The following is a 13,527-nucleotide window of genomic DNA, read 5'->3' on the forward strand; positions in this document are numbered from 1 at the left end:
GTCCCCATGGATTAATCTATGGGACTGCAATAATAACACTCTTGTTATTTTGGTTGTACAGTGGTACCTCAGGTTACAAACGCTTCAGGTTACACACTCCGCTAACCCAGAAATAGTGCTTCAGGTTAAGAACTTTGCTTCAGGATGAGAACAGAAATTGTGCTCCCATGGCGCAGCAGCAGCAGGAGGCCCCATTAGCTAAAGTGGTGCTTCAGGTTAAGAACAGTTTCAGGTTAAGAACGGACCTGCGGAACGAATTAAATTCTTAATCCAAGGTACATGCATCCAGGCCATTTTTCGGTCCTCTCCTTCTTGCTTCTCCCAAACAGAACTGCAGTTTCTCTAGATGCATTATTCATCTCCAGTTATTGGAAATGGGCTGCAAATCCCCCCCCCTTTTGGTCTTGATGTATAAACTTTGCCTAACAACAGCGGAGGGTTATATTCCTGGAAGATCTCTCTCTTGATTATTTATTATTTAGACTATTTTGGTTCCAGTGTCTCACCAGTGCAAGCAAATTGAAGAGAAAATCCTTCTCCAAAGCGATTTCCTTCCTTCCTTTGCTCAGATAAGAGATCTTACCCAACGGCTCCACGCCGAGGTTTCGGTTGTGTGTGCAAATGTACCGAAACGTGACTGCTAACTTGATCAATAGTTCAAAAAGCAGGGGATTCTTCTGTTAGAAATTATTTCCATCGGTTGATAGTCATATTTAAAACATAACTCAGATGCATATGGTGAGAGCGACACAAAGAGATTTAGTAATTCATTCATCCCTCTTACCATTCCAAGGTTCTGCTTATCCCAACAACAATATTTACTCAGGCAGATAATAAGGCTTCAATGTAAGTTGACTTTATTACCTTCAGTGACGTGAAAGGATCGGTTGCCGGGTGACCTTGCATCTAGTTGGTGTTTTTTTATTATCCTAGACCATATATCTATATAATCTAGAATAGCTCTGAGAGCAGAGAGGAGGAGCTAACCTGTTGAATTACTTCTGATTTGGGAAGTTGCCCTCCAGGGAAAAAAACAGAATCTGATTTTTATTGTTGTTTTGTTTTTTAAAATGCCAGTCTTCAGAATAAGATCAGAGAGGGGTTTGTGCAGGCAACAAGATCAATCCACCTCTGAGAGGGAAATACATACTCTCCCTTGCTCACATGTTGCGTGCTCCTTAACAAACCTATGAAGCGTGATTTGAAAATCTAGGATTAGACCAAGAGGACTTAGGAGGAGGGAAAGAAACCACCACAACAACCCTCTGAGCTACTTAACAGAAGTAGCTCAGTTCAGCTGTCCTACTCGGCTGGAGAAGCACTTGTTTTGTCTCCTGGGGGGCCCACTTTGATGTTTACACTGGAAATCCAAGCTTTTAAAATCAAGAGAGCATGGAGGAAAAGGAAGACACCGGAGCTTTGGAAAACAGAAACGTTCTCAATGGCCCTCTGTACAAGGTGGGGGAAATTATGCATTTATTTCTTTTAATTTGGCAACAGAAGACTCCAGATAAGGACAGGAGGGGGCAGTGAGGGGGGGGGGCTGGAGCCTGCTCGCTCAAAATTGTGTACAAAGTCAGGGAGGTGAGGAACAAAAGAGGGGGACCAAGGAATCTTGAGTTGGGAATGCTGTGACTTAGAGAGAGGTAAACAGCAGAGTTTTGTTTTATTTGCTGTACTCTAAACTATATATATATTTTAAAACGTACACTTTGGAAGCAAGCCGTTCAATCAGAGCCCGGCAGTCTGACTGCGTATATACAACCTCTGAACAAAATAGTGTAAACAGTGCTATTTTAAATAAAAATAAAAACCCACAGAGTAATAAAACTTTAGAAGGCAAGGGAAACTGTAAAAGTAAATGCTGAAGTTGCTGTCACATTTGTGGCAGGGTTATCTTGGAAGAAGGAGCAATATTTCTGTAATTGTGGGTTTGGGTGATTTCTTTAGAATTTTCTTCAGAATTTATGTACTATTTTGTTGCATTTCAGCCCTGCCCAACAAATCATTTGATGTAAAACTGAAGTTCTAACCCCACAGTCAATTTTAAGGATCAAATACATGCCTTGGAGCTTCAAGTAACTCTGAGATTTATAGCTCATTGTTTGATTGTAGGAAGAGACTGTGACAGAGAAGTGGGATATTTGCCCGAATCCAAACCTTCAACAAAATTTAACAAAACTGTTTTTAGGTGTCATTTTTCTTTTAGTCCCGAACTTTGTTCCACTGTATCTCAGGGTAGTCTAAGAACCGAATAAAGGGTGTGGTGTCAGAAAAAAACCATGTACTTCCCCAGATCCATGGGGCAATTCTTATAACCACATGTTTACTCTCATTTACCTTCGCTCAGACCAGAAAAAACATCCTAGTGGTAAAAATGAACAGATTTCTTGGGGTGTTGTTGTTGTCTCAGGTGCTTTGTGAACATTTTGTTTCTGTGTAAGTCAGGGGTCAGCAACCTTTTTAAGCCGTGGGCCGGTCAACCGTACCTCAGACCATGTGAGGGGCCGGACTCTATTTTTTTTTTTTGGAGGGGGAGAACAAATTCCTATGCCCCACAAATAACCCAGAGATGCATTTAACTACTTATCAAACCTTTATTAGGCATTGTGCAAATAAAACCATAAAAGAGGAAATAACATATAAAAGCTTTGAAATATATATAAAAGGCAGCAGTTGGCTACATACATATATATATATATATACATATAAAATCAGTGGTTTTCGTTGTTAACCTGCTCCTTGGAGGACTGCTGCCAAAAACTCGGCTACCCCCGCCGTTACCCTTTGGTCGACGTCGGATAGGCAGAATCCCACACATTCACCTTGCTGGGGTTCCAGACCACCCAAAAGGGGGGACAGCACGCGTTGACGTGGGATACTGTACAATGGGCAATGGAAGAGAATATGCTCTACAGTGTCCGGGACATTCATAGAACATCTGCAGAATCTCTTGTTTCTAGGAATGTTTTGATATCTTCCCCTGACAAATGCTGAGGGAAAAACATTCAAACGGGCCAGCATAAAAGCCCTACGTTGGGCTGGGATTATTAATTTAGTGACGTAATTGGCTCTGCTGTCTAGGATATTTAAATCATAGAATATGGGGGAGCAAATTTTGTTTACAGCTGCCATAATATTTTGTCTCTCGACATCCTTTAGTCTAGTTAGGATATTATGGAAAATGTATTGCTCATTAGAATTGTACAGGGGCTCCAGCTCGATGCCTAAAGATTCAATCTTTTTTTCGAGGTACTGATACCATCTTGATTTATAGGAGTCTTTGAGCAAATCAGCGAGCAGACTTGATGGAGGGCAGCGAAAATGGCAGCGTAACCAGTACTTTATTGAGGTGGACCATGCCCAATATTCCATTGTGTGTATGCCTATTTCTGCACACATTGTTTCATATTTGATCACAGCTGGGAGTCCAAGAATACGTCTCAGAAAGCTGGAGTGAATCTTTTTTAAATCACTGTTATATGCTTGGACCCATAGCGGGATTCCATAGAATATCTGGGATTGCACTTTTGTTTGAAATATCTGATTGGCCGCAGGAATAAATTGATTACCTTTCTGATAATAAAAACGGGCAACTGCTGATGAGGTACACTTTGCCTGTTTTATGGCATTTGTGCGATGATTTGCCCACCCTAAATTGCTCTGGAATAAGATTCCCAGATACCTATAGATTTTCACTTGTTGGATTTCTTGCCCTCTTATTTTCCATTTCTCTAATTTCCAACCATTCGAGAAGACCAAAATTTTTGTCTTCTCATAATTTATAGAGAGTTTGTTACATTCGCAGTAAAGGATCAGAGAAGATATAAGACGTTTCAGACCCAAGCTCGTTAATGATAGTAGGACAGCATCGTCTGCGTATAATAAGAGAGGAACTGGTTTCTGATTAAGTTTAGGGGCATGTGATTCTATTTTTTGGAGGTGATCTGGCAAGTCTGATAAAAATAAATTAAATAGAAAGGGAGCGAGAATACACCCTTGTTTTACCCCTTTCGAGTTTGGGATGTCTGATGAAAGGTGACCTTTGGTGTTAAGTTTGACTTGACAGGTATTGGAAGAGTATAGATTTTGTATTAGAATCAATAAGCGTTGATCAATTTTTAATTCTGCGAGTTTCCTCCACAGCTTTGGGCGGTCAATTGAGTCGAATGCACCACGAAAGTCTACAAAAGCAGCATATATCTTAGATTGCCTTTGGGATCTATATTTTTCAACCAAATGCATAAGTATAAGGCAGTGGTCTAATGTAGAGCAACCTTTGGAGAAACCTATTTGTTCTTTCCCTGGTAAATTTAGATTTTTCATCCAGGTAAGAAGTTTAGATGAAAGGTGCTTGGCGTAGATTTTCCCTATCACTGATAATAGGCTTATCGGTCTGTAATTCCTTGGTTCTTTTGGGTCACCGTTTTTAAAGATTGGGATAATTATTGATCTTAACCATATCTCAGGTATGATCCCATATTTATCTATGAGAGTAAACAATTGAGCTAAGGGTTCTGCCCACCAATCTATATAGGTCTTGAATAATTCTATTGGTAGACCATCTGGCCCAGGAGATTTCCCCGATTTGAAATTTTTAACTATCTCTCTAATTTCCTCTTCTTCTACCCTTGGCCACTCCTGGAGTTTATTGATTTTATTTTTAGTGGTCTCATTTCCTTTGAGTTCACTGTGTAGATTGTTAAATACAGATGTGAAGTATTGGGACCATTTGGATTCTGCAATTGGTGGTAGAGTTAGTTGGTTTTCGGCTTTCAATCCTCCGTACACCAGGTTCCAGAACGCTTTGTTGTTTTTACTCTGAATTGAGTCGAGTAATTGTAGCCATTTTTGGGTTGCATATTTCTGTTTCTTTTCGGCCAGAATGTAATGGTATTGTCTTTTTTCATCAAGATAAGAGGGCTCTAGTTTAGCGCGATTATTTTTAAATGTTTGGCGCAGCTTTCTTTTTAGCTGGAAACATTCATCATCAAACCAAGGGCTAGCGCTATGTTTAAGTACCCAAACTTTAGGTGGAGTACTAAGCTCTACAAACATTTGGAAGATTTCATTATAAATTTTCGGAATATCACTGTAGGGATTAGTGGTCTTTAAGTTGGATAATACTTGTTTTCTCAGGTTGGCTGTAAGTTTTTGCCCCACTGCTGCACTCATTTCCTGGGACCATTTTAATTGGGTCATTTGTTTGTATTGAGAAGGTTCTATGATATTGTACTTGGTTATTTTGGTTTCGTCCTTTAAGTTAATAGACAGCAATAATGGCTGATGGTCGCTTTCAGTACGCGTTCCAATTTTGAGGTCCATGATTGAGTTTATAATATTATAAGGGACAAGAATATAGTCGATGACACTGCATCCTCGGGGGGAGAAGTATGTAAACTCCCCGCTTCTATCGCCTTTTGTTGAACCGTTCACAATCTGCAAATTAAAGTTGTTACATAATTCAAGTAGGCGTAAGCCTTCGTTGTTTACAACCCTATCTCTGGAGAATCGTCCTATTTTCAGGGCATGTGCGATATCATTATCAGTATTCCAATTTAGTTTGCTACATAGTTGTTCATTGTTGGTTCCCGCTCTGGCATTAAAATCACCTGCTATTATCAGTGAGGCATTTGGGTATTTATCGATCAAATTTTCTATATAAAAGGTTAGTTGTGACCAATTTTCACTGCTGCTGTTGTTTTTGGTTGGGGGGATTTAAAATAAAAGCACACATTCTACTCATGTAAAAACACGCCGATTCCCGAACTGTCCATGGGCCGGATTTAGAAGGCGATTGGGCCAGATCCGGCCCCTGGGCCTTAGTTTGCCTGCCTCTGGTATAAGTGGATGAACTTAAGGGGCACTGTTTACTCTTCTTGTGCAAGCAACAATTTCCTATGCGTCTCTCTCTCTCTCCATGTAATTTCATCCCTGAAAGTCTGTGTTAGCAAACCTCTTTCTGTACGGGTAATCCCAATGACGTCGGTGAAACTACTTCAGAGTTATAGGGTTTGAAGACACCGGATTAAGGAACCATCATCAGGAGGGCAGCTGGATTGTACCTGTTTATTCAACGGTGCTGGCTTTGTGTGTGCGTCGCCTTGGGTTGTGTAACTAGAATTGCCACCTGCCTGGTTGCAAAACTGCAAGTAGCCGTTCAAAATGTGCATGTGAGTTCAGCGATGTTGCATCTCAAAAGAATTAGTGACCGGTTCCTCCTTGTACGTACCTTTGGGAGAGATGGTCAGCCTGGCGTTCTGTGTTTCTGCCAAATCCTTTTTCTGTGCTTGGCTGTGCTCCTAATCTAATCCGGCTGCTTATAACAGCCGTGTCCTCAGCTCACCTTTGAGTGGCAATTTTGACAGCTAGTTAAAAAGAGAAACACACCAAAAGGTGGCGTGTGAAAAGAACCCCTCCCCGAATTATTTCCTATGTGAGAGACAATTGACAAATTGCCGGTTTGGGACAGGTTAAAGTGTTTCTGTTAATCTCATCCTGTTACATGACTTGAAAAGATTGAGTTTGCAAGAACATATGGTCTTGTCCAGGGGTTTTATTTCTTGTTCCCCTGTAAAATAATAATAATAATAATAATAATAATAATAATAATAATAATAATAATAATAATAATAATAATAGTAGTAGTAGTAGTCATAATTTATTGCTGAATGAAATGCTATAACTGCAAAGATGTGGGGCTAGTTATGCATTGATCCCCCAGGTATAGCAGTTCAATAATACAGTGGTACCTCAGGTTACAGACGCTTCGACGCTTCAGGTTACAGACTCCGTTAACCCAGAAATAGTACCTCAGGTTAAGAACTTTGCTTCAGGGTGAGAACAGATATTGCGTGGTGGCGAAGCGGCGGCAGCAGGAGGCCCCATTAGCTAAAGTGGTACCTCAGGTTAAGAACAGTTTCAGGTTAAGAACGGACTTCCAGAATGAATTAAGTTCTTAACCTGAGGTACCACCGTACTGTGTGTGTTGTACTTCTTGGAAGTAAAACTGGTGTTTCCTGAAGACAGCACTAGAAACAATGTTTATTTCCTCTTGGGTATCCAAGTTTTTCTCTCATAAGCAATGTGATCCAGCATCCACAACTTGAACGTAATGGCTAAGGGTGATCAAGTCTCTGGCTTCAGATGACGCCTCAGCCGTGAACTTGGCGAGGGACTGTAATTATAGGCACATTTAGGACTCCACATTTCTTATTGCCCCATGCTTTCTAGGCATGGGTCTGAGTGGTTTTGACTTTACCCATTGCTTTCCCCCAGAAAACCCGATTGCTATTTGTTCTGATTCAGTGCTAAACTGCAGGTTTGCCCAGGGGAAATCAACAAGGCAAATGGAAGTATTAAAGAGCCCTAAACTGGGAGGACAATGATGACAGGATGAATTTGTCAGTTCTCCCACTGACAGCCTAAGGTGACACCACGAAGGTGAAGACGATGCTGTCAACTGGGCTGCTGTCGGTCCAAACTATGTTAATTGCTGCTTCGAAATGAGCTTTGACGTATTTTAATTATTGTTTTAATTATTGTTTTTAACTAGTTTGTTTCTGCTACCTTGCATTTTATAATGTTGCTCTTAAATATTGTCAGCCGCTTTGAATCCCAGCATGGGAGAAAGGTGGGCTATAAATATGTTTTAAAGTAATAATTTCAGTTTCTCTCGTTTTCTATATTTTTACAATCTTTAGTTTGGTTCTCTCCATCAGCATTCCCCTCACCCCCAAGTCCTCAGGAAAATTCCTTAGCATTTAACATCTCCCCTTTAACATACATGTTTTCACAAGCAATTTCCCCAAATATAATTCAATTTTTTGTATGCTATTTTCGCTTCAGTGAACACTTCCCCGACTCGTGCATTTTTGTACCCATTACTTAGTTGGAAAATTGCGGTGCCAAATCTGGAGAAGCACAAATTTCAAAGGATGGTGTCTGCGTTGTTTTGAAAACCGTAGGTTAGGCTGGTTTGCATTAAAATGAGAATCAAATCAAATTTCACCCCTAGTCTCGAATAATCCCCACTGAATTCATTGGGGCTACTGTGTCAGTAGGCTTCAGTTTGTGCTCTTCAGTTTGTGATTCGGACAAGCTGTTGTTCTTCTAGCCATTACTGCTACATAGAGGGCCAACAGTTTAGATATCAGCGGGGATGTGTGTGAATGGGATTCTGATTGAGGTTTAAATTAGGGTGCGGTTTTGCAGATGTGTGCTTGGACATGTGCGAAAGAGAGAGATTTCAGATTGGGGGAGGCACAATTCAAGGTTCAAAGGCCTGCTGTTAACATATTCTGCCCTGCTAGCTGAAACTAGTGGAAGCAGAACTTCATCTTCATAAATACTGAAGGCGCTTGTAGATTGTTTAGATAAGAGAGTTAGTGATTAACCTCCTGAAATATCTGATCCTGAAGAATAACAAACAAAATGCAGTTCCATTTCCATGGCTTACCGGAGAATTAATGGTTTAGATGTCCAACTGCGATGTTTTGATATGGATTTCAAAGCAGACACCTCCCCCAACATCCTCTCCCACCCATGATTGAGACCTTGGCACAGGGACAGTCAACGTGGAGCTCTCCAGTGTTGCTGGACTGCCGCTATCAGCATCCCTAACCCTTGGCAGTGCTATCTAGGGGTGATGGGAGCTGTAGTCAACAACACCTAGAGAGCACCCCCTTGTCTATCCCTGCCTTAGAACTTGATGGGGCCTACTGAACAGCTCAGCACTGCAATACCTCAAAGACCTCTTTCCATATGAACCCTGATATCATCTTCTGAGGCCCTCCTCCATGTGAGGTCTGGAGGGTGGCAACACGAGAACAGGGCCTTCTCTGCAGTGGCTCCCCATCTGTGGAATGATCTCCCCAGGGAAGTTTGCCTGGCGCCTTCATTAGACACCTTTAGACACCAGGCAAAAATATTCCTTTTCAACCAGGCCTGTGGCTGATTGACATCCAATGCCATTTTAAAATGTGTTGGGTGTGTATGTGTAATATTGGATTGCCCTTGTTTTTCTTTTTAATGTGCATTTTGTGTTTTTATATTGTGATTTTATGTTGTGAACAGCCCCCAGTACCTGTGGCTATAGGGCAATATACAAATTTAATCAATCAATCAATCAATCAATCAATTAATGATATTGAAAACCGTGCCAATCCCTCTTTGTACAGTCCTATCCAATATTCTGCCTCTCTCGGTCATGCAACAGTAAAATGGAATATTTTACACAGTTCACCTCCACAATGTTTCACAACACCTTTCATCCGGGTTAATGTCCAACTCCTCCTCAGGTACTTTTATCAAGGTTTTCAATCTTTTTCATTGATTTGGTTCTTAATTTGACAATGCTGAAAGGCACCTATTAAACAGAGCTTGCAAAACAGAGCTTTTCATAGCTTGCTGTGTATGTTGCTCCTTTCTGTAAGGGTTGTGTTTTCTCATGAACGTCTTAGGCCTGGTTTGGATAAAATGTTAAACCATCATTTAGCATTAAAGGAACGAACCTGCTTGAACCCTAGATGTAGGGGCTCTCTTCCCTTAATCCAGGCATAGGCAAACTTGGCCCTCCAGCTGTTTTGGGACTACAACCCCCATCATCCCTGACCACTGGTCCTGTTAGCTAGGGATGATGGGAGCTGTAGTCCCAAAACATCTGGAGGGCCGAGTTTGCCTATGCCTGCCTTAATCCCACACAAAAACGAGGTGGAGATGGGAAACATCCACTTCCTCATTTCAACTAATCACAGTTTCTAGTATGTCTAACACAAGAACGGTGGTTAGTCTAAACTACAGTCTATTGAAACATGTATACAGGGCTGCCTTCAGATGGTTTGGGGGTTGCATAACTCCATACCCTCCAATATTTCTCCGATGGAAATAGGGACATCCTAAGGAGAAGCGGGACATTCCGGGGTCAAATCAGAAACCGGGACGGCTTCTGTAAATTTGGGACTTTACCAGGAAAAAGGGGACACCTGAAGGGTCTGATTAGCAACCCCTGGGTTGTGATATAACAACTGCAAGTCTGACCTAGCTGTGCCCCAGAGATTCTGGTACCAGCTCCAGGTGGATGCAAGCTCTGCACAGCCTTGACACAACGTTCTCCACATTCCTGTGCTATCCAGCCAGCCAAGGATTCGTGGCTCTGAATCTTCTTTGCATTTGAAAGATGATGCCCCGACCCCCATGAAAATATCCACAGTGGGGCCTTTAAAAAAAAGAACTGAATTGATGTTAGCGTTCTGTTCCACAGTTGTTTGAAACGTCTGCTTTTTGTGTTTGAAAGGATGAGGTAGCTTGGCCCCTTGAGAGCAGAGCCCAGAGCAAACAAGGTGATCTCACCCAAGAATACACAAGGCTACACTGACCTTCTGATCGGCAAGCCCCAAAGGCTCCGTGGGTTAGACCACAGCGCCACCTGCGTCCCTTTTTGGGGGTTCAGGTTGTTGAGTTTTTTCAGGCAGGAGGTAAAATGTTGAGCTTTTTTAAGGGGAGCCACAGTTGTTCAGCTTCTTTGGGGGGAGCCAGTGATCTACCACAGACGTCCAGTGATCCACCTGTTGGACATGCCTGGAGATGAACGATGGTCGACGGCTGGCAAACCTTTATTGTCCACTGATTGTCTCCGTTGCAAGCTGTTGGGGACAATTACAGGAAGCAATGGTTGCATCAACTGTATTGTCCTGATGCAATTGTGCGTGGCTTTCCCTTTTGAGAGTGTCACCAATCTCAAAAAGCCTTGGCAGCTTCTGAAAGCGTTAAGACAGATGGCTCATCTGTTTGGACACAGCCATGTGGCAGCTTGGAATGGGTGTGTGTCCAGGGCACATAGATTGCCTTACCTCGTTCCTTATGTACAATGAATCCTTGCATTGTAAGGTTGCTATCTTAGGGCTGACAAACGTCCGGATTTTCCAGGACATTACCAGGATTTCAAAGGCGGAATTGGCGTCGGCGGGTGGGTGGGGATTTCCAAAAGGCAACACTTTGTCCTTAGGCAAATATATATATATTGTAAGCTGCCCAGAGTCTCAGGGGGACAACCCAGTCGGATGGATGGGGTATAAATAGTAAAATGATGGTGAAAGAATAGGATGTCCCTATTTTCATCGGAAAAATGTTGATTATGAGCTACAATTCCAGAGTGGCTTAACGGTCAGTTCCTCTTCCCAGGGAATTTTGGGATTTGTAGCTATTCGTGAGCAGAGAAATTGGTGGGAACATATCCCTGAGGTTCTCCAGAAGATGAAATTCTCCAACGATTTCTTGGAGATGGGTACGGACTGCCTCTTCGCAGTGGCACAACTTTTTCACTTCTCCCTGAAGTTCCCCCCTTCTCTTTTTCCATTTCTGTTGCTTCAAGTGGCAGCAGCAACAACTATCTTGGCAGCCTCAATTTACATCTTTTCCTTTTTTTATATCATCTTTATTAGTTTAACACATAAACATATATACATAGATAACAAGTCATACAAAGGAAAAGCGAAGAAAGAAAGGAAAAAAAGAAAAGAAAATACAGTGTATTACAATTAAATAAAAAGTTATGAACGTAAAACTTCCAATCATTCTCATTATACTGCTTATATTGTCTATGTTTTCTCGCACAGATTTATATAAGTCCATATTATTCTTGTATAGTCTGGTAAGATATCTGTCAGAGCTGCCCGAGGTCCCAGCTCACAAAGGACCAACGCCAGTTTGTTGTTATATACAAAAGTCTTTATTGAAGTCCAGTTTTGCTTTCACAGCCGCAGCATGCAGCTCTACGTCTGAAACTCTAGACCGCTGAAGCTCCGTCTGAATCTCCTCCCCCCAGACACCAGTTTAAGACTCTAGCCTTGCTCCACCTCTTCCTTTGCTCTTTCCTCCTCTGGCTCCGCCTGTCAGCAGGGGTCTCGCCCTTCCTAGACTCTTCTGACGCTGAGTCCCCTGAGTCTTCCCCCTGCCTCCGGCGGGCTTTAGGACCTGGTTCCCAATCCGGGTTTTCTGCTGTCCCACGCGCCTGTACCTTCGAACTTGGCGCGCGCGCCCAGCCGGCAACCTTCCTCCTGACCGTTACACTGCTCCTGTTACTGCTTCCCCCTTCGGGGAGGCTAGCTGGGCCTGACCTCCCCTCCGTTCCCCCACTCTCCGTTAGAGGCGTGGTCAGCCCTGACTCATCTTCTCTCCCTGCTGGAGGAGACGCTGGCCCTGCCCCATGGGACTCTTCCCCCCCACTACGCTCTGGTGGGGAAGCTGGTCCTGATTTCCAGCTGCTGCTTTGGGAGTCCCTGCTGGCCCCTTGTTTCTGGTGTGTCCCCCCTGGGACCCCCCTTGCCCTGACCATCGGCGCCTCCTTCTGGGAATCTTCCGATCCGCTGGAGAAGCTCATGGAATCTCTCGGGTCACTGCCATACTCCCCTACGCTGCCCTCAGATTCTTCCCCTTCGCTCTCCATTTCCTCTCTCCCCTGTGCCTCTGTTCCTGAGCCCCTGACAATATCTAATATACTTTTTGCTTACAAGTATCAATCTAGTTCTGCAAGTATATTGTTGTTTGTACAATACAATTTTAGATATTCCTTAAATACGTTCCATTCTCCATATACTTTCTGGTTTGAAACTCCTCTGACTCTTCCCGTCAGTTTTGCTAGTTGTAGGTACTCTATCATGAGGGTCTGCCACTGTTATTGTTGGTAGTGTTTCATTTTTCCAGTTTCTTGCCACTATTGTTCTTGCTGCTATGATGGCATACATAAACAATGGTCTTATACTTTGTTTTAATTCTGTTGATAGTGGCAGTTGCAACAAATATCTTGGCAGCCTGGACACCAATTTACATTTTTTCCAATGCCCTGGACTTAAGATAATTCTGGAGCATAGTGGGGAGAGAGGCAGTCACCCACCCCTCCAAAATAGTGGAAAATATTTGCAAGGAAGTTGCAGCTTTGCAAATAAAATCCTGCAAAGTGGCCTTCTTTTTCTTTTCTTTCAATTTCATTTATGATTTTCAATTTTACAAGTTTTCCGCCTTCGCAGTCACAATATATTTAATATCAACTTCCCTCCCTTCACCTTCCATGGTTCAGTTCGTTTATCCTTTACTGCTGCATATTCTAAATATTCCATTTTCTGGTCTCTAGGAACTTCCAAATTGGATATTCCTATGAGAAAGGCTTCTAGTCTTTTAACAAAGGACCTTCTGAACATTTTTTTCATCTCATTGTACAGCGGTACCTCGGGTTAAGTATTTAATTCGTTCTGGAGGTCCATTCTTAACCTGAAACTGTTCTTAACCTGAAGCACCACTGTAGCTAATGGGGCCTCCTGCTGCCGCTGCGCCGCCGGAGCCCGATTTCTGTTCTCATCCTGAAACAAAGTTCTTAACCCAAGGTACTATTTCTGGGTTAGTGGAGTCTGTAACCTGAAGCGTATGTAACCTGAAGCGTATGTAACCTGAGGTACCACTGTATATCATCTCCCAGAAGCCCTTAGCCATTTTGCATGTCCACCACATATGGTAGAAAGTACCTTCCTTCTC

At 42.5% G+C, this 13,527-nt stretch overlaps 1 protein-coding gene across 1 annotated transcript in view; it reads left to right on the forward strand.

The window, feature by feature from the left end:
* Positions 1-1,089: 1,089 nt before the first annotated feature.
* The window catches only part of PDE8A (phosphodiesterase 8A), a 182,263-nt gene continuing 169,825 nt past the window's right edge, over positions 1,090-13,527 (forward strand). Inside the window, exon 1 of the mRNA XM_081170013.1 lies at positions 1,090-1,458. Coding sequence (XP_081026139.1) covers positions 1,393-1,458 — 66 coding nt within the window. The 5' untranslated portion in view covers positions 1,090-1,392. The remainder of the gene's footprint in view (positions 1,459-13,527) is intronic.

This window comes from Podarcis bocagei (assembly GCF_964188305.1).
Source record: "Podarcis bocagei genome assembly, chromosome: 14".
Classification (NCBI taxonomy): Eukaryota; Metazoa; Chordata; class Lepidosauria; order Squamata; family Lacertidae; genus Podarcis; species Podarcis bocagei.